Raw genomic sequence first — 21,253 nt, forward strand, 5'->3', positions numbered from 1 at the left:
AAAAATAAAACATTTTGGTGATTTTAATTTTTATAAATTATATTTTTTAGGGCTTTTGAGCAACATTGATTATTCTGACTATTAATCTGCAAATTTAACCATTTTTAAAAATGTAGTAAACAAATTATTTAATTCCTTTTAAAAAAATAAGATTTAAAAATTGCCTAAGATGCAATAGTTGCATTCCTTTACTAAATATGTAGAAAAAGTTACTTCTGCAGCAAAAATAAAATACTGAACTCAGCTCTCCTCCTTTATTTACCAATATGGTAAAGGGCTGATCTGATCATTAGTTTCCAATTAACCAGTTAATAATTGGATAGCAAAAGGTGATTTAAAAAAATATATAATCTGGAGCAGGTGAAGCTAAAACCTGCTGGGTTGAACAAATTTACAAAGTTTCACCTTAAATGCAAAATTTATATACATTTTTTACTTAATTGCTGTTCAAAATATGGTTTTATTTCATGTTAAAGATTAATTGATTACTGAATTAGTTTATGATAATCTAAATAATCGATTAATCACAATTAATCGTTTCAGCTGTGAAATATAATAGTAATTTTTCTTCACAATGATAGATTTTTTTATTGGTTTGTACAACATTTTGACAAATTTGTTCTTTACCAAACTGCAAACAACTTTGCATTTGGAATTTTGCTTTATAAATTAATAATATTTGGATGAAAATAATCAATTGATCATGAATAATCACAATTGGCTACGATTAATCGTTTCAGCCCTACAATATCATAGTGTTTTTTGTTCACAGCCGTGTTTTTATTATTATCTGCAGCATTTTGGCAAACTTGATCTTTGCTAAAATTCAAACAAGTTTGCAGTTTTAAATAAATTGGATTTAAATAATCAATTAATCACGATTAATCGATTCGGTCCTCCAGTGTTAAGCTGATTTTTCTTCAGATCCATTTGATGCTTTGTGTTTTGTCACATGGAATCCCAATAAAACAACTAAATGTAGAAAATCACCCGTGATTATGGCGACTGATGAAAGTTTCGGTATGAAACTCGCAGCCTGGCCTTTCTGGCTGAAGAGCCTCCACACCTGCGCGCTCCGTGAGTCACGTCGCGCTGAGCGCTCCGTGTGAGTGTGCCTGTTTGTTTTCAGTGGTCTCACCACACCATGATGCAGCGGCTTCACGCTGACGCTGCCGTAAAGCCGCTGACTCATCGCAGCAGCAGTGGGGCCTCCGACTCTCGTACGGATTCGCTTTTACGTCACAGCGACTACAAACTGTGAAATCTGGTGGAGCTGCATGCAGAGCGGCGGCACTGAATGGCATTATTGTCCCGCTTTCACAGTTTCTGCAGTAAAAAAAACCTGCTTGGCATTCAGCTGTTTGAAAATGAGAAACAAGATGTGGGAAACAGAGTTCCTGCAGCTGACACTTTTACAGCGATTACGTAACGATATCAGAACGGCAGGAACACACGAGGCAAGCGACTTGTTTCGGTTCGAGATCGCAGAGAAATAAAGAAAATTTTACTGGAAAATCAGAAATACCAAACGTCTACTGAGAGCAAACTCATAACTCATTTAATTTATTCGTGAACTGTGGTTGGGGTCCATACAAAAATCAGTCCAGGGGTCGTTTGTGGCCCCCGGGCCCATCGTTGAACACTCTGAACGCAGATGCAGGTGTTAGAATGGCCTAATCAAAGTCCAAATTCCAACTTGAAAATTGATGTTTAAGCTGATCTTAAGTTGTTTTGTAAATAAACTTGTGATGGTGTAGAGCAGTGTTTTTCAAAGTGTGGGTGGCGGCACTCTGGAGGGACGCCAGGGGCCCTATGAATGGCCCCAACTCTGAGGAGAGAAAAAACGAAAACTGAATGACATAAATTTTTAAAAATCTGATATCCTTTACTCAGTCATGCTTTTTTATACAAAATTTTAGTTAAATCATTGATTAAAATTTTATTTCTGATGCCAATTTTCTGATTGGCTACCAAGCTAGCACAGCTAGCAAGAAATGGGAAAAAAAAAACACATAAAAATCCTAAAACCGGTCGGTGGCCGCTACCCTGCAGCCGGCCGGTGGGCGGCGCCGCCAGTGACTCCCGCCCTGCAGCCGGACTCGACTCATAAGGGCCCCATTGTGTTGGCGGGCCGGATTGGGTCTCACTCGGCGCGTCATTCAGCTGCCGCTTGTGTGAGCAGGAGACATTCTGGTGCCTGCATCTTGTTTTCTGGGTCTGCGCACACAGAGCCGCTCTGTTCCTCCCTTAATTCAGGAGGTTTCACCCGAGCCTCAGCTCCCCTCAGAGGAGAACAGATTTATGGGGAAAAGTAATTGTAGCGGCAGAGTTGAGAGCTGATGGTACAGAGTGACGTTCAAAAAGCAACGCAGAAATTAACAGCAATAATTAGGATTATTTAACCTGTCAGAGTAATTTTAGACATATTGTCACCATGTTGTTTATTCATTTATAAATGTCTTAGATTTTAACTAAATATTTAGTTTGGAGCTAAACATTTAGTTTTACCAACTAAAAATTGAGCTGCAAATTAAATATTTACTTAGGTTGATAAATATTTAGCAAATATATTGATTCAATTAAAATGTTTAGTTAGAATGTCAAATATTTAGCTGCATGCTAAGTATTAAGTTAGCATGCTAATTATTGAGTTTCAAACTAAATATGTGTTAGCATGCTAAATATTTAGCTACAGGTTAAATATTGTGTTAAAATGCTAAATATTGACCTTCAGACTAAATATTTAGATCTCATGAATAAACTAAATGTTTAGTTTGAAGCAATAGCTTGCTAACTAAAAAGCCTGTTTAGTTTAAAGCTAAATATTTTGTTAGTCATAAACTTAGCTTTAATTTTACATTTATAAATGAATGAATAACGTAATGAAAATATGCCTTTTGAACTCGTGACATGATAAACATCCCAAATTGTTGGTGTTGTTTATTGACTGTTCCCACACAGTGATCTGTGTTTGTGAATCAGATTTTCTGCTGAGTGGCTGCAGGAGTTTTTCTCTTCACTGGCAGAAAATCTGCAGAGAAACTTTGAGGAATCAAAGTGAGATTAAAAGTCATTTAAACTCTGAATGTCTCCCATTTTGGACGTGCAGATCATGGGAGAAAAATCGTGCTTGTTATGATTCCCAGCTGTGATTTGGGAATGTTTGAAACTCAGTTTTCTTCTTAAAGTCATAACTGTTTCTAACTTCCCTCTGGAGATCATAAAATAAACCACAGATAGTCGGCTCTTTATAGTCCGGGCCAAGACACAATGCTGATGAACAGAGACAAAATATGAACCAAATATTTACATCTGAGCTAAATATCAAGCTAGTATACAAAATACTTAGCTACAAACATTTAGTGTTTCAAGCTCCAAACTAAATTTTAGTTGGCATGCTAAATTTCTTGCTCCAGAGAAAATATTTCTTTTTCCAAATAAAACTTTTCCTCCAAGCTGTAATATTTAGTTTGTAAAGGCAAACATTTAGCAGCAAGCTAAATATTTACCTGCAAAATTAAGAGTTACTCAACATTTAGGTCCAACGTAAATATTGACTTTTATTCAGCTAAATATTTAGTCATCAAACTATAAATTCGCATTTAAAAACTATATATTTAATTTTCATCATAAATTTTTAGTTTTGAACTAAATATTTATCATGCAAACTCAATATTTTTCTAGAACGGTAAATATTCTGCTACAAATGAAATATTTAGCATCAAACTAAATATTTAGCTACTGAATGAATACTTACTTAGCATGCTAAATATTTATCTTTAGACTACAGAATCTGAGAATGTTCCTCTTGCCAGCATCACGTGTTTGAAAACCATTTTCCTCCATCAGTTCAGGGCCGTTGTTTTATGTTTTCCTCTGGAGATCATAAAATAAACCAGTTTCTGGAGCGTGGGCGGATCTGAAGGCTCTTTATGCTCATCGCCAAGATGCTGACGACCTCTCTGTGTTGCTCCTCTCTTAGATGTGCGTGCGGCCAGAGAGCAGATGCATTTAGGAGGGGTGACCTATCCCACGCTGCCCCTGCAGGAGGCAGCGCCGCGACCGGCGCCGGGCTTCGGCCCGCTCTCCGCCGCCGGCTCCCCGACCGGCTCCTTCGGCGGCGCGCTGCCGCCTCAGCCGCACAGCGCCTACTTCAGTGGCATGACGGGCCCTCAGCACCCCTTCTACAACCGGGTGAGACGCATCAGGGTCCGAATGTTAAGATCAACGGTGTCCAAAGTGCGGCGCGGGGGCCATATGCGGCCCTCAGAACTGTTCTGCACGTCCCTGTTGCAAACTGATTTGCCAGTTCAGGCAGTTTGTTGCAGATTCACTTTTAAAAAACATTTTTCACTGAATCTTAAGGTGAATCGCGAATTATTCATCCAGGTTTTTTCTTTTATTTATTTGTAACAGAGACCAAAGTCAAGGTTTACTTTATTGTCAATTTATCAAACATACAAAGAATCAAAATTATGTTTCTCGTCATTCCCCTGTGAAACTTTTAACTTAAAACCATCACATAGCAACAGATAAGGACAATTACTAATAAAAATGTTTTCCTTGTTCCATAGAAAACAGAAATAATATTTTTTAAAATCCCACAAAGTCAAACTTTATTTATTTGGCACATTTACAACAACATGAGCTCACCAAGGTGAATCCCATGAAACAGGTAAATGATCAAATCTGGTCAACAAAAGAGTAAAAACCCGTTGCCTGAATTTTTACCATTCAGACCAATAAAATCATTTCAAGGGCCACAAATGGCCCGTGAGCCACACTTTGAAACACCGATGGTTTGGATAAATCCGTTATGTCCCAGGTATTTCCCCCTGTTGTTTTATGTTTGCATGATTTTCAGCGTTTGGTTGTCCTCTCTCCATCGTAGCCGTATTTCCCCCATCATGTCTACCACCTGCCGCGACCTTACGCTCACCTTGCCCCCTCATCCACACGCCCCTCCGCTAAACCGTCCGGTCTGCCGCAGGACGCCGCCGGACTCGTAAGTAACTAGGGAACGCCCCGGACCGCCTCATCGCTGATGTTTGTTCCTGATCTGGTGTTTGGGTCCAACCTGCTGCATGAGGAAACCAGACGCTTCACTTCCTGTTTAACACTTCCTCCTGTCTCATCTTCCTGTTTCATTTGTTCATTCCTCTTCCTCATCTAACTCGCCTTGGCTTTACTTTTCTTCACTTGTTCATTTCAAAATGTCTTCATTTCTGCAGCTTCCACACTGACCAAATGTATTCACACACTTTGAACTTTATTATCTTTGTTGCAACTGCAAACATCAGATTTTTACTGGGATTTAATGTGATAAACAAGCAGAGATTATTGTAGGGCTGCAGCGAACGATTATTTTATTAAACAATTATCATATTAATTATTCTGTCGATTAATCGCCGGAATAATTGATTGATTGAGTAATAAAATCAGTTTAATTGTTTAACCAGACGACTAATCAATTAAACATTCTGAAGATTAATCGTCAGAATAATCAATTAATTGTTCGATTTAATATTTTAAGCTCATGATTAATCAGACAATAGATTATTCTGACGAATAATTGAATATTCTGGTGATTAATCCATTAATCAGATGAAAAGCACATTCTGCTCACCACAGATGTTTATTTTCAGAATCTTTCTGTCACATAAAATCTCAGTAAATTTCTGTCTGTTTTTAGCGAATCGGGATCTGAAAGATCAGAGGGTGTGAATACTTTTTCCAGGCTGCTGTCGTCCAATCAGATGCGACCTTTGTTAACCTCTCAGTGTCTGTCTCCATGTCAGGATGTTATTGCAGAGGATGCCAGGGAGGGCCTCCCCTCCAGCCCATGTGACCCAGCCATGGTAACCTCGCTAGCATTAGCATTAGCATCCACGTTCTGCACAATGCACACGGCTGTCTAGTCAAAGTAACCTGGAATTATCCACTTGGTATTTTTAAATATCCTGTCCCAGCAATCAATAAACCAATTAATAAACCAATAATAAATTAAAACAATTTTTATTTGCATAATTTGTTTTTCACTTTCTAACAGAAACTGTAAGATAAGTTTTCAGTCTTGCTCCGTTTTTTTTTAAGGATAATTTTGTTCATAATTTGTTTAATTTCCTGTTTCTGTTGTTTTTATTTTGAATATTTAAAATGTTTGTTGTGACGGTGAGCTGCACTGGAGCAGCTCTGTTGTCATTTAGCTGTTTTTCTGGGTCGGATCCGTATCGACCGGTTCTTAACCTCAGTGGATCGGTGCAACGTGAGCTTCACGATTTTAAGTGAATTGCTGCGATAAATGAAGATGGTCTGCATGCCGTCCAACTTCAGCCTTGATTTGACCTCTGACCTCATTGCTGAAGCTCTGCTTCTCCAGAACAGAACAATTTAACGATAAGACGGCTCAGGAGACGTCTGCTTATCGGCACCCAGCCGGCAGCCGGGTGAGCGATGCAGAGCTAGATGAGCCCGTTCTCCTCTGATCGCCGCGGTTCCTGCTTTGTTTTTATTTTCTCTTAACGTTTCGCCGCAGTCGTCGGCGTTTTCCTGCTAATCTGGGTTTGTGAGCAGCGTAATTACCGAGCCGGTGTCGGTGTGAGTACGGCTCCCTGCGGCTGCCAGGACGATCATCAGAGCAACTATTGGAGCTGGCGTGCACACACACACACACACACACACACACACACACTCCGGTACTGTACGCTGACAATGAGCCCGGCTCTGGTGGAGCTTATCTCCATACCAAGACGCTTCCTCTCTCACTGAGCTCTGTTTCCTCTTCCCCATCCTTCTGCCCAGCCCAGCTGTAATTACACTCTTATCACACACACACTCTCACACACCCACTCACACACACACTCACTTTGTGTCACGTTCTCCGTATGAATCCTCCCTGAATTGAAACTTCTGCTTTTTGTTGAGTAAAAGGTGTCGGTGGAGATTAGCGCTCGTTGTTTCATAATTCTCTAACAGTTTCTGCGTCTCCAGGCCGCCGCCGCCCGTTTCTTTCTGTCTGTGTTCACGTCTTCCATCTTTGTTCGCAGGTTGGGTCTCGGCTGCGTAGCGCCCAGAGTTTTATCTGTGGTTTTTGACTGTTTGCTTCTTCTTGTCTCCTTATCAAGCATTTAAAGTCGCTGCCTTGCAAATTGAAGCAGGTACATGTTTGGTTTCGTGGCCTCTTTTCTTTCCTCCACCTGTCGACGCTCCATCGTTCCACTAACACGGCGACACGCTGCCACCCAGCATGCTGCACAAAGAGACGGCAACGCAACATCAGTCACTAACATCAGCAACAAGATTCACATCTTCTGTCACTTTGCAAATTCAAACTTTAATGTTTTTATTAGGATTTTATGTCATGGAATCTGAATAGTGTGGTGTGTTTCTTCTCAAATTCAAAACTCAGTTAAATTCAAAACATTTTAGTTATCCCAAAGGGAGATTAGATATTCTTCAGTAGCAGCCAGTCTCACGAGTCTGAAAAAGCCTCTGACTGAAGAGTCTTCCTGTATAACTGTTTCAAGGCTGCATGGAGAAATGGAGATGATATTTGACAGTATCTTGACGCTAATGCTAATCCATTTTGTTTGCTTTTGCCACTCCTCTAAGGCCGTATGCTTAGAAAGATGTTGGAGTAGGGGATAAGAGATGGTTTAGACTTCCTGCTCTTCATCCATAAAGCTTCTGATTCAGTTACTCTGGGATTTGAGGTCAAAGTTCGGGGATTGCTTGAGCTTTTGAAATGCTGATCCTTTGCTTTTGCTGCTTCTCTTTAAATCTCTGTCAGGCCGTACGGTTAGAAAGATGTTGGAGTAGTGGATAAGAGATGGTTTGAACTTACTGCTCTGTGGAAAAATCCTTTTCAGCTGCCATCATCCAGAACCAGAGAGAATAATTCTCCAAAAATGTAAACAAAAGTCTAGAAAAAGAACAGCCAGAGCTAACAGACCAGATGCTAGCTTGTGCTGCTAAACATTTTTCTCTTACCTGTTTTACTCTGATCCACCTGAATATAATCCAGTCCAGCTGTTCAGTGAAGGGAGCATGAGGATGAAGAATGCTCTTCATCAGACTGCTATAAAAAAAACCAGATTGTCTTCAGTCAGAGGCCTCTTCATATTTCCAGGGATACAGGCTGCTACAGGAGATCGCCCTGGCTCACAGTCAGAAGGAACTTAAAAAATAAGTTACAGAAACATTTAGTTTCTCTTTGGGATCAATAAAGCATTCTTCACCTTTAGGTTCACCTTTGACCCTAAACACTGAACAAGAGATATAGATGATGGCTTAGATCAAAACAGATTTCTGTGTTAGAACGGCCTAGTCAAAGTCCAGACCTGAATCCAGCTGAGACTCTTTGAAAATTGATGCTCACAGACGCTGTCCATCCAAACTGAGCTGTTCTGCAAACATTGACATTTTAGACGTTAATGCAGATTCATGTTTACAACGGCCTAGTCAAAGTCCAGACCTATAGTACATTGAGAATCAGTGGATAGATTCCATCCAATTTGAATGAGCTTCTGGTACAAAGTAGACTATTTAGCATGACTTTGTGTTGGTAAAATGCATTAAAGTTTGAATATTTCCCATAATCACGCCGCTGTAGTTTCATTCTGCTAGCGCCCATCCTCAGCGCGTCAGACGCCCAGTTCTTACTGGTGTGTGCAGTTTTGTTTGGGATGATTGTTAGTTTGTCTAACATCCAGTCAGAGTCCAGCTAAGCCGCGCTCTGCTGTCCCTCAGCATCAGAGACAAAGCCAGGCGGCTCAGTCAAAGCCCGGTCTTAATGATGCTAATAGCCGGGTGGAACCAGAGGGAGAGAGGATAAGAGGGGATAAACTGAGAGAAAGGAGGGTGCAGTACCGCTGCTCACCAGCAGGATAGAGGAAGTTTGAGTGTTTGTGTTTTACAGGCAACAAAGATGACTGCCCAGTGCGCCGCTAGTGTTGTTGTGCTCATTCACTGAGGTAAAGGGATCAGAGCAGCTCTGTTAGACTCACAGCAGTTTCAGCAAATGTCTTTCACATGTGGATACAGGAACCTAAATTAGCACAAATATTTCCAGCAGCTCCCAGAAATTCAAGATGGCCACCATAATAGTCAAGGAAAATTCATTTTTGCACTAATTTTGCCAAGATTTTTTCCAGATTAACATTTTTGGTGTCAAATCAAATGACCCATACAAATCATATTTACTGATTTTCTTTGATTTTTTTTTTTTTCAAAATGGCGGCCAAGGAAAATTTTGTTTTGCACTAAAATCAGTAAGTACATGAATGTTACTGGTCTAAAATAACAGCCTACAAGTTTGTGAATCATAAAAATCATGTATATGTTCTTGATCTTTTATTTCCTTTTTTGTTTTCCAAAATGGCCGCTAATGTTAGCCCACAGCTAGCATTTGGCTAAACCACTAAACACAAAAAATTGAGGGCAAACTAATGTTTAAGCACTGGACGCAAAAATATGATAGCAGAAGCTAATGCTAAACTGCTAAACCCATATAAAAAAAAAGCCTTTTCCAAACACATTAAAATATTACCAGATGCTAATGCTAAGCTGCTGATTACATTTTAAACATTAGCAGAAGCTAATGCTAATCATTAAGGCGACTGTCTCTGTTTTGGTGTTTTTGGAAGAATCGGGTGACCATCGTCAAAAACAGAAGATAAAGTTCATCCAAGTCATGAAAATGGGGAACATTTTCTAACAATAATCGGTTTAAAACTCTCAAAAACGGCGGCCATCTTGAAAGGTGGCTGTCAACCTAAAATATTTTTTAGAAATATCCACATTTGAAGGGTTTTTGCAGGTTTTTTGCAGTTTTGCCTGCATGTCTCTTTGGCAGCAACGGCTCCTCGCTCTGCACATCTGTGGTTTCTGCTTGATTTTCTCTGTAACTTTCTCTGCAACCCTGACGGGGTTTTCTCTCCGCTGTGCAGCTGTGTCCGGTGGTGCCGCTCAGCTCGCTGGGGACGGACGGCGTGTGCGAACGCCTCAGACAGATCGACGGGATGGACCCCAGCATGCTGCCGCAGTACGCTGCGACCGTCACTAAGGTGGAGAACTGCACTCCTCTGCCTGAAATTTAACCATCAGGTTCAGCGAGAACTCACTGGTTCTGTTTCAGGCTAACATCAACGGCCGGGTTCTGACTCACTGCAACCTGGATGAGCTGAAGAAAGAGATGGACATGAACTTTGGAGACTGGCAACTTTTCAGAGGAATGGTGAGAGAAATTACTCCAAACTACGACTGTAGTAGTTAAGAATGCTAAAAATGAAGCTAAATAATGTTAACTTAATACTTTTTATCATTTAAAACACTTGCAAATACTTGTTTAGGAAGAACAGAGAAGATTGATGGAGATAAATCCAGAACCCATTAGAGAAACGCAGCCAGAGACACAATGAGATGTTAAAGTGGCCTAGTCCAAGTCCAGACCAAAATCCATCAGAGATGGTTCAAGATGTTGAAATGACTTCTTCATTCTACAAATATTCCAAATTTATTCTTATAATATTGACTTTTTGTTGTATAAATTTCTTATATTATTCAAACTTTATTCTTGTAATATTATTACGTCATTGTCTTACAACTTTTTTTACTAAAATTACTTTATTATCGTGTTATTACGACTTTTTTGCTCATGTTAAGACTTTTTGTCGTACATCTTTATTCTCGCAGTTTTTATGTTCATACAAATGAACGACTTTTTTTTTTTTCTTGCAGTTTTACTTTTATTCTCATATTATTGCGACGTTTTTATTTTATTATTTTACTTTGTTTTCATAGAAATCCTATTTACTGATTCGTACGACTTTATTGTATTATTTCGACTTTCCGCCATGCGATTTCTCGTGTTGTTAAAACTTTATTCTTGTATCGTTTTATCGTTTTATTGGCCGTTTTACCGCCTGGCTGTAACGTGAAGCGGGAACTCACTGTGCGTCGTCCTGTTTTGCTGAAATGCGTTGCTGCAGGTGATGGAGCAGCGGCATGCGGAGACGCAGGCGGCGCTGCAGGAAGAGTCTCGTGCCGCCAGCGAGCAAGGCAGCAGCGTTCTCCACGGGGAGTCGGGCCTGCGCCCAGCGGGGACGCAGCGCGACGGCGCCACCGCCTTCGGCCTGGCCCTGAGCTTCGAGGAGCTGAGCGGCGCCGGGCTGGAGGAGCCGCCGCGGCGCAGCAGCAACCCGCAGTGGACGGTTGGTGGACAGCAACCAGATGAATCGGTCGCACGTTCGATTCCGCCCTGCTTTGTGTTTTACAGATTCCTCTGCCTGTATTTTTCTTTCCAGGTTGATATTTTACTCTGCAGAGTAAAATGCTAAAATTGAGAAACGTCAAATAACTGGTGGTGGCAGCATCATGCTGTGGAGGCAGAATGCCGCTTTGGTCCCAGTTGATGGGAAAATGAACCAGAGAATCAGTGGTGTCCAAACTGCGGCTCGGGGGCCATTTTTGGCACTTAAATACATTTATTTTGATACAGATTTGTTTACTGAACTTTATATTTTTAATCCGGGTAAAATTATTACTATTGACTTAATTTTCTTGTAATGGAAAATTGCAAGAAAATGACAAAGTTTTTGCCTTTTTAAAACGTTTTTTAATCAGTAGATCCACATTTAATCAAATAAAATCAGCTTTTATTTTATTTATTAAACTTGGTTAAAGATGAAAGTGACCCGAATCCTGTTCTGGAAGGAATTTGTACAACCAAACCTAGAAGATTTTGAAAAGTAGAAGATTTTATTTAATATGGCAAATATAAAAAATATATTTTTAAGTTCTGGATTTAAAATTAGTAATATTTATACATCATGCAACTTTATCTGCTATATTTTTATTTTCTAATAATACTTTTGTCTCACATGACTAAAAGTTTGGACGCCCCTGATGCAGTTAATTAATAACTACAACATTTACAGATTTAGTACATAATGATCACTAATATTTACAAAAATCTCAGTGTAACAATCAGTAAAACAAATTGTATAAAACTGTAAATAAACCCATAAAACAGATTTAAATATTAAAAGAGAAAGACAGACATTTAAAGTATTTCATGCTTAATTTATTGTTGAGAAAGCAAAATAATATTGTTTTGTTCCATTTGGTTTATATTAAAAGATATGCATGGGTCAGAATGGCCTAGTCAAATCCAACTGTAAATAAAAATAACGCAGTTTACCTGAAATTCCAGCTAAACCTTCTGGGTTCGGGTTGTTAGATGTTGTGAGGCGTCAGCCGGCCCAGCAGGCCGTCCTGAGGTGACCTTAGCGGCTTCGTGTCGGTGTGGTTCAGAGCCAGAAACTCATTGCAACAGGAGGAAACTAACGTCACGTTGAATTTGACAGAATTAAAAATACATACGCAGCAGCAGAAGGTGTCGTGAGGCCCAGTTTATTTTCACAGTTTATTTTTGCTAGTCCCAGTTTGCAAAAATAAATGTGTAAGAACAAGCATCTCTGCTGCTGTTTAAGTGTCTCAGTTTGTGAAATGTTTTAAATACAGTCCGGTAGACTCGGTTCGATTGGGACCAAAACTGCAACATCCTCTACGTTTTCAGCTCCTGCACTTTGCTTTCCCACTGAAATGAGTCAGATGATCCAAAGTGATTGTAAAACCTGTTCCCCTCCTGGCCTGTGGGGGCGCTGCACCAAGAACCACTGAAGGAAACATGAAAACCTCTGAAGACTCTGAGCGCATCTTCCTTCTTCACAAAGTATAAACAAAAACAGAGCCGTCAGATTTTAGCGAATTATCTCTCCTGCTAGCGCTAAGCTAGCTCGTTTGTTTTGGTTGTATTTACCCAGAATGCCCTTCGCTGTCGTCCACTTCCTGCTTTTGGAACTGTCTCCAGTCCGCTTTGTGTTCACATATGCGTTCAAACCAGACCAGAGTTCACTTAAACCGAACAGAGACCAAGGTTTGTAGAAGGACCAGAGTTAGATCAGCGTTCACACCTCCCCAAACAAACCGGACTTTCTGGGCCAGCGGACTGGACTTGGGTTAAAGTTCAACTAAACATGGCCGCCTTTACAAACACACTAACCGGAGTTTTTCCTTCATGCTGTCAGGCGACAAAGCCCCACACCTCCAGCATGTCCAGCCTCAACTCCCAGGAATCCTCCAATGACATCTGCAAGCTGACGGACAAGCAGCAGGCGGAGTACCGGGACGCCTACAGGGAGTACGTGGCCCAGATGGCCCAGCTGGAGATGACCGGCAGCGGGGCGGAGCGGCCCGTCCAGCCCCATCCGAACCACTTCCTCCAGGCCTCCTGCTCAGAGGACAAAGCGGTGGGTCAGCTGCCTCAGTTTGTCCCAGCACACATTGAAAAACTATCATTTTTAACTTTCATATTGATTTATAAACCAAAATCTGAAAAGTGTGGCATGCATTCCTCCTCCACCCCATCTTACACAATTTGAAAATAGGATAAAATATTTGTTGTAATTGAACAAAATTTGGGTGCATTTCTCCAAATCACAACAATCACCCGGTATAGTGCTTTAGCTTTTGCTAATAAAAATATTACTATAACTCTTAAGTGTTAGCAGTAACAGAATTACTATGTAAGTAAAGTGATTAAGCATTAGCTTCTGCAAAATATCTTGTTGCTATTGTGTTTTAGCGTTAGTGAAACTCATGTTTATGCTTTACGGTGGTTTAAGGTTAGCGCAGCTAACTTAATAGCTAGCTGTTCCCATCACTGGTAAAATTAATAAGGTACATTAAATATGATATTTTATTGCTATTTAGGGGCAAAAAAATCTAAACATTTTTTAAGGAAAAGATGAATTGATGCGAATAAAAAATAAAACCATGCATATGTCACAGTATTCATTTTATTTTTGGTGTAATTGAGTAATAAAAGTGATTTAAATTTCATTCCTTCATCCTGAATGCTGAGGCCTTGGTTTACTTGTGCAATTATCTCTGACAAGCTGTGGAATGAGAGTTCTCCTTATCGAATCCTTCATCCTCTCCTCATCCTCAGGCCAAGGAGGGAACAGACCCGGACAGCCGCAAGCCCTTCAAGAGGGCCTCCAAGAGCAGCGACATCACAGACTTCGCCTCGGGCGCCGACACGCCGCTCCTGGACCCCATCAGCGAAGAGGATGAGAACCACAGCCTGTCCTCCAGGAACCCTGCTTCAAAGAAAGCAGCGGGGTCGTACTACCACAAGCTCCCCAGTGAAGACGACTCCGGCCCCGAGGAAGCCGACAACACCACGCCGCTCCTCCACAAGGCGGGCCGCGCCAGTCCGCCGTCGCCTGGCCTCCGCTCAGACATCCTGGAGAAGAAGGACTCGGATTCAGGGATGCGGTCCAGCAACAGCTCCCCGGGTTCGCCCCTGGAGGAGGCCGGCGGAGCGCTGAACCCCGGCCTGATCGAGCTGGAGCTGGAGGGCCTGGTGAGGAAGAGGAGCCTCTTGCCCAGCCGGTTGCAGGATCCGGCGGTGGCCCGCATGTCCATCTGCTCCGACGCGCCGTCCGAAGCCAGCCTGATGGCAAGCAGCCCAGACGAAGGCTGGCCCGCTGACTCGGTCAGCAACCTGAACCGCACCGCCAGCAACACCACCCTCAACAACAACTCAACAACAGACGACACCAACTCCAACTCCAACAACAGTCGTCAGCGGCAGGAGAACTTCCTGGATTCCAGCATCATCATCCACCCAGGAAGCACCGCCGCCACAGCCGTCCATCAGAACCAGAACCTGTGCTCCATCAACCTGGGAGACGAGCGGGAGAGCGTTCTCTGAGGCCCTCATCTCTAATTTGGGTCATGTTCATCATTGATGTTGTGATGTTTTAGTGCAGGTATCCGTGGAATGAGTAGCTGATCCAAATAAAACCCTGTTAGCAGAACTCCTGACCTCATATCAGTGATCGTTTCCTGTTGTGTTTGTGATTTCTCTCTGTATTTCCTTGAAGGAATAAAAAGTGTTCTCAAATTGAAACCAGAAGCTAGATGTTACTGATAGTTCAGCAGTGTTGATGCATGGTGGTGCTGTTTGGTAGTTTCTAGGTAGCAAGGGAATGGGTTTCCTGTTGCATGATGTTGTGTTTTGTGAATTAATAAATATTTCACTACATGACCCATAATAATCGTCTGATGTTTTTACAGTATTTTTTCTGGAAAATCTTTGTTTAGACATTTAACTTGGTTTCCCAGAGTTCCTACATAGTCTGGAATTAGATTTAAATGTTTATACATTAGAAAAAGGTTTTAGTGCATTCACATGTTTTAATATTTTATTAATAATGCAATAATAAAAAAGTTATATCGGTATGGACATGCATGCATCCAATGATGCGTTTAGCTAGCTAGTTAGCAACGTAGCTAGCTAGCTAGCTGCCTGGTTACGCTCCTAGCTAGTATCGCTCTATCAATTTAATTTGTAGAGAATATCGAAGCAACAAGGCCCGACGTCTTCAGACTTTACGTATCTTACTTTGCACAAAAATGTTTGTCCATCTAAACTGATGAGCTAGCTGTGTAGCTAGATTGTTAGCTACGTAACTAGCAAGCTAAAATGCTACGCAGACATTGCTCTATCAATTTAACTTAGAACATTTCAGCAACAAGTCCGATTAAAGGGATTTACATGATAAAAACATAGAATAAATATATAAAAACGTAATATAAAACAAACGAGTAATAAAAAGTTATAATCCAGACTAAAATATGTTCAGGTAATAATCAAAGGCAGCTCTAAATAGGAGGCTTTTAGCCTTGATTTCAGTGTTTCAGATGTTTTACAGTTTTCTGGAAGTTTTGTCTGAGCTGAATGATCCTTCTCCATGTTTGGTTCTGGTTCTGGGGATGCAGGGAAGAACCAGAACCAGAAAACCTGAGAGGTCTGGAAGATTGATGAGCAGATTTAAGACGTTCAGTGATTTACCACCAGCAGTATTTGAAAGTCTTTCCTCTCAGTGAAGGACTGTAGAACTGGGTGGTGTAGAACTGGGTGATGTAGAACTGGCTGGTGTAGAACTGGGTGATGTAAAACTGGGTTGTGTAGAACTGGCTGATGTGCTCTGCCTGGTTTTAGTCAGACCGCCAGTCTGGATCAGCTGCAGTTGGACCATTGATTTTTGTTAGGCAGGCCTGTGAAGACACTATTGCGTTAATCAATGTAACTAAAGATAAACGCATGGATGAGTTTCGTCCTTTAATCCTGGAAATGTTCTTCAGGAGATAGAAGACCGACTTTATAACTAACTTTATGGGAATCTGAATGTTAAATAACTAAAGTTACATGATGTGTTGATTGTTTCTTTTTTGGTTGTTGAGTTGTTTTTATTAATTTGGTTATTGTTATTCAGTCAATCAATCTGTAATACCTTTGTTTTTGTTTTCTCCTTCCTGTCTCCGCTTTTAGCAGCGTTCATATTAATTTTCTGGTATAAAACTTTTAAAATGCGCTGAAAACAGCAGTATTTATTAATCCAAATGTGATACTTTAACATAGAAACGTGCAGGAACTTTGAGTTTACACCGTTTACATTTTAAACTGTAAATGCATCATGTTTACAACCAACACATTCTGCACTGACAGGATTAATTTTGTCCGATAGATGGCGCACTCTCCATACAAACCCGCTGCAGGCCCGCTGATAAGAAGCTGCAGCTCAGACCAACAAGACTCAAAGCTGAGTGTTGACATTTATGAAGAGAGGCGGTTCGGTTGCCGTTTCCCAGACTGACTCAGTGTTTCTGTTCACATGAAACTGAACTGGTTTGTTCTTTTTGGACTGATGTGATTCCTCGGGTCAGATGAAGAACATCTCAGCCTCCTCGAACTTTTAACACAAAAACTGACCAAAACTATTCCCACCCTTCAGACTTAAACCCATTTTCATAAACTGCAACTAGAAACCTCAACGTTTTGTTTGGCGATTTTTTACAACGTTTACAATCCAAGGAGCGATTTCTGTTGAATGAAACTCAGTTAGAGACACCAATTTTACATAACCTTCACTTTGTTTTGATAAATATCTACTGTAGGAAGTTTTATGCCTTTTGTTTTAAGATAAATTACATTTTTATCTCAATTGTTCGAGTTAACACCAAAGAAAAAGTAATTTTTCCCAAACCAACACCAGTACATATTTTTCTGTGGAAAATTATCCATCACGTCCATCCAAAATTGGAATAATTAATTGAATAAACTCTACTATTATGAACAAACTGAATAGAATCAAAAGATAAGACACCTTAAAAAATATTACTGGCACTTTGAGGGGAAATCGATGCGATTCCTCTGCTTTAAACTTTCCTTTTAATTTACTTTTAGGATCAATTAATTATTTTTTAATTTTACCTGCATTTGTCATTATAACTATATTTAAAAACATCAATTGGTTCTTTTTCATTTTTAACCAAAGTTACTGAGAAGTGGCAGACAAATTAATGTTTTCAATTTACAACAAAAAACTAAATTCTTGGTTGGATTTAGGCCTGGACTTTGACTAGGCCATTTCAGCACATCTAATTGCATCTCTGGCTGATTCGGATGGTCAGTCTCAGGGTTTTTGCAGAATGTAACAAGTTTTCTTTCAGCTTCCCCATCAACTCTGGTCTGCGTCCCACAGCATAATGCTGCCACCACCATGTTACCCATGGTGCCTTTTAGCCTCCCTTCCGTTTTTAACAAAACGAAGCGCGAACAAACTCAGGAGGTATGAATACTTTTGGAAGAGACAGCCCGGAATGCGCATGCGCTCTCAATATTTCCATTTCCAGCTGATATCTAATCATTTTCAATCGATCAGAGACTCGGTTTTATCTGACGTTAACTTGCTTGAGATTTGGCCGGAGCTCGAGTGGCTCAGACTAAAACCTCCTAATCCTGTTTACCAACACAGCATGTGAGAAAGTAAAAGTGCTGCGCTCCAAACAAGCTTTTTTTACGCAACCTGTGCGCCTCAAGGGCAGAAATGTCGCTCTAAATGCGCACATTCCGCTGGACGACAGCTGACTTTACGCACCAAATGAAACATGTCGGAGTTGCGTTTTGGATTTATTTTGTATAAAAGAAAAAAGGAAAAAAAGAGAGAGGTACAATTTACATAACTTTTATAAAAAGTTTCAGCATAATTAAGTACAACATTACACTTTTTTGCAGGAGTTTCAAATTCCTGCAACTATACAAGAGAGTTCACAAAGTCTCATTCTTTCACTTTTACTCTTTTTTTATGTTTTAAACATCGTCCAGTCCTTCATGTGCCAACAATTCTGACAAGACAAGACTAAACTTTATACAGTAACTACCGAGTCTGTTCTGTACACGATCCCAACCTCCGCAAAAAAAGCGAAGAGTTCAAACGGGGAGAGGGGAGACGAAGGGAGGACAGGAGGGGAAATAATCCCGAATAACGCGCCTTCCGTTTCCAGAAAGGACCCACAAATAAGAAGTCTTAAATTAAATAATAACGAGGAGTCCAAACAGGAAACACATCACATCAGATTGTCCCATAATAAGCGAAAGTCTCTTGATTTCTGGAGGAAAAAAAAATCCAGGAGAGTGGGGGAGGAAAGTCCTGCTCCCCGCGTCCTGCGTGTGTTTCTGCGTCTTGACCAAACACCTGCAAGAGATTGAGAAAGAGAGAGGCGTGTTTAGAAAACGCAAACAGGGCAGAGATCCGGACAGACTGGCGCCAGGGAGGAAGCCGCAGTTTTTAACATTTAACCAAACACTTCCAATACTGAGCAAACCCTGCGCTCCAGATGCGCGCGCGCGCGCACACGCACACACACACACACACACACACACACACACACACACACACACACACACACCCACACACACACACACACACACACACACACACACACACACACACACACACACACACACACACGGATGGGAACGCACGCACTTTTCGCTCAACTTCAGCCTCCAATCTGGGGAAGAATCAGCGTAATTGCCGCTCAGCTGGCGCCTACCCACTTCTTGTACCAATTATGTGCAGACATGGTAGTAGCAGTAATCCAAACAGCCATTATTTTCCTGTTGCAGATGCTCTTCATTACAGACACGAGAGGAGCCGCACAAATCCGACGCAAACTGCGCCTACTTACCGCCTTAGCGACGCAGAGTCCGGCTGTCATCTGTCCGCAGCTCTGACGGAAACTCCGGGGACTGAAAACAAAAACAAACCAAAATGTTAGCGCCTGTTTTGGGGGGTTTTTACGCAGCGGGCGTCGAATCTAGGTCGGATTGTGAACAAAAGAGGAGAAACGAGCCGTCGGGTTTTATTTGTTTTTTTAAAATCCTGTAATTACCTGTAACGACAGGATGCTGATGTCTGTGTTGAGGGCGGTCAGCGGGGTCCGGGACGCGCTCTGCCCCGGCCGCGCCGCGGGGTGATGCAGGCTGGAGTCCAGCGCGATCTGCAGGTCCAGGATGTAGTCGATGACATGCTGCAGGATTTCCATCTTGCTGACGTTCTTGTTCTGCGGGATGCTCGGAACCAGCTCCTTCAGCTTGGAGTAGCAGTCGTTCATGTTGTACAGCAGGCTGAGCGGGTCGTCCACTGGGGTTTTGCTCCGGGAGATTCCCAGGGAGTGATCCGAGAAACCGGCGCCGGCTTTCCGGAAGGAGCGCACGGGACTTATTGCTTTCATCGCGCCGGAGGGAGTCGGGTTGTTGTCGCGCTGCTTTCGGTTCGGTCGGGCGATCAGCGATCAGACTGGATCAGCCGAGCTGTCAGAGCGGGTTTTATAGGCGGCTGGCTGCACTGGTGACACGGGCGGCTCCGGCGCGCTGATTGGGCGCGGGCGCCGCGTCGCTCACTGCGCATCGCGGCTCCGATTGGCTGTTTGTCGGAGCCGCGGAACCAGCGGAGGGCGCTTCAGCAATTTGGAAAATGAAGCGCTTACCTGTTTCTGATCAAGAAAATTAATGATGGTGAGGACGCGCCTCTAGCTTTGCGCAGCTTGGATTTAAAAAACCCAACGCAGTAATCATCATCATCATCATCGTGATAAAAAATAAAATAATAAAATGATCAAGCAACGCAGTCAAAGTGACAGGACTGGTGACTCTTAATTCATTTCAGTCCAACTCGGCATGAAGGAAACCTGAAGACTCAGGTAAAAATCAACTTTAACCTCAGAAAATATGGAAACATCCTTATTTACAATTTATTGCTCCAAATGAAGCTAAAAGCCTGAATTTTAAATATCTACTTTCTGAAATGCGCCTCAATCTGAGTTCATGAAACTTTTAACGACCTGGATGATGTTTTCATTCTGCAGCTGCAGTTGACCCCCCAGGGGCGCAGCAATTGCCCCCAGGGGCAAGTGAAGGCTGTGCTTAATTAAATTAGATCCGAATGAATAAATCTGTTTGTTTTTTTTGGTGGGAAAAATCAGCAGTTCTGGAACTTTAATGTTTTATTTAATTCAGAACAAAGAAACAGGAGAAAATAGGAAATGTTTTAAATAATAATAATGATTAATTAATTTTTCACGTTTTGACAGTTTTTGCACATTTTCCAAACACAGACAGACAGGTGATGAATTTGCTCAAGAGCACGTCGGCGCATCACTGAGCGAACCGGCAACCATCAGCAGCCTCTCTATTTCTCTCTCTCTCTCTCTCTCTGCAGACGCTCCGGCGCCGTGACGTCAGCCCATTCACAGCAGCCCTTGAGCCAAGCCCTCGCGGCGCCGCTCAGGCGGTTTCCATGGAGACGGCGGGGCGGTCCCAGCTCATCGACCCCTAAAACCCGGGCCGGTGGTGCGTTCAGGGACCGCCGGAACTCCCGAACACATCAGCGCTGACACAAAACCAGGGGCGCTGCTAGAAAACCAATGGGGGAGGGGTTGGATTTCAGGAAGTGACGAAGGCAGAAGTTGAAATTTAAATTAAATAAAAATAATAATGATTAAAAAAAGGTTTTATTAAACAAAATCAGTTTGGTTCGTATATGCACTATAAATCAATTGATCAAATGCAAAATTTGTAATTAATAAGTTTTTAATAGAATGAGTCAAATTATAGATTATTATGATTATAATTAATGATATTAGCTAGAATGCTACATTTTATGTCCGATTTTATATTCTTGTTTTCATGTTTCTGTCTGTGATTTATAACACTTCAGGCTATGATTTTTTTGTATATATTAAAAAAAATAAACAAAGAAAATGTCCATAGGTGCTATGAATAAATTAAATACACAAATAAATGTTACTATTCACAATGTAATCTTTTGATCCTGGT

General features: G+C 41.5%; 2 protein-coding genes across 8 annotated transcripts in view; one reads left to right on the forward strand and one right to left on the reverse strand.

Moving 5' to 3' along the window:
* kidins220a (kinase D-interacting substrate 220a) overlaps positions 1 to 15,125 on the forward strand; it is a 54,463-nt gene extending 39,338 nt beyond the window's left edge. For 2 of the 7 annotated variants that reach the window (XM_044143135.1, XM_044143137.1), the window contains exons 25-32: positions 3,983 to 4,194; positions 4,892 to 5,005; positions 5,799 to 5,858; positions 9,948 to 10,064; positions 10,136 to 10,234; positions 10,989 to 11,210; positions 13,089 to 13,310; positions 14,012 to 15,125. In XM_044143135.1, the coding sequence (XP_043999070.1) occupies positions 3,983 to 4,194; positions 4,892 to 5,005; positions 5,799 to 5,858; positions 9,948 to 10,064; positions 10,136 to 10,234; positions 10,989 to 11,210; positions 13,089 to 13,310; positions 14,012 to 14,779 (1,814 nt within the window). In that variant the 3' untranslated portion in view covers positions 14,780 to 15,125. Of the gene's footprint in view, positions 1 to 3,982; positions 4,195 to 4,891; positions 5,006 to 5,798; positions 5,859 to 7,124; positions 7,158 to 9,947; positions 10,065 to 10,135; positions 10,235 to 10,988; positions 11,211 to 13,088; positions 13,311 to 14,011 lie in introns of all 7 variants that reach the window. The other 5 variants (XM_044143138.1, XM_044143139.1, XM_044143136.1 and 2 more) reach the window with 4 other exon arrangements.
* Positions 15,126 to 18,082: 2,957 nt separating this feature from the next.
* On the reverse strand, positions 18,083 to 19,719 carry id2a (inhibitor of DNA binding 2a). Its single transcript, XM_044141858.1, has 3 exons — positions 19,309 to 19,719; positions 19,105 to 19,165; positions 18,083 to 18,608 (listed from the first exon to the last, which is right to left on the reverse strand). Exons 1-2 carry the CDS (start codon positions 19,648 to 19,650, stop codon positions 19,109 to 19,111), a joined length of 399 nt encoding a protein of 132 aa, XP_043997793.1. The 5' UTR covers positions 19,651 to 19,719; the 3' UTR covers positions 18,083 to 18,608; positions 19,105 to 19,108.
* Positions 19,720 to 21,253: the final 1,534 nt, after the last annotated feature.

Source organism: Gambusia affinis, linkage group LG16, assembly GCF_019740435.1.
Source record: "Gambusia affinis linkage group LG16, SWU_Gaff_1.0, whole genome shotgun sequence".
Classification (NCBI taxonomy): Eukaryota; Metazoa; Chordata; class Actinopteri; order Cyprinodontiformes; family Poeciliidae; genus Gambusia; species Gambusia affinis.

Bases quoted from the DNA above. Each gene is read 5' to 3' on its own strand.
- id2a (XM_044141858.1), bottom strand. From the start codon at position 19,650: ATGAAAGCAATAAGTCCCGTGCGCTCCTTCCGGAAAGCCGGCGCCGGT. The intron at 19,166-19,308 runs GTAATTACAGGA...TTTTGTTTTCAG, and splicing joins TCAGCATCCTGTCGTTACAG to TCCCCGGAGTTTCCGTCAGA.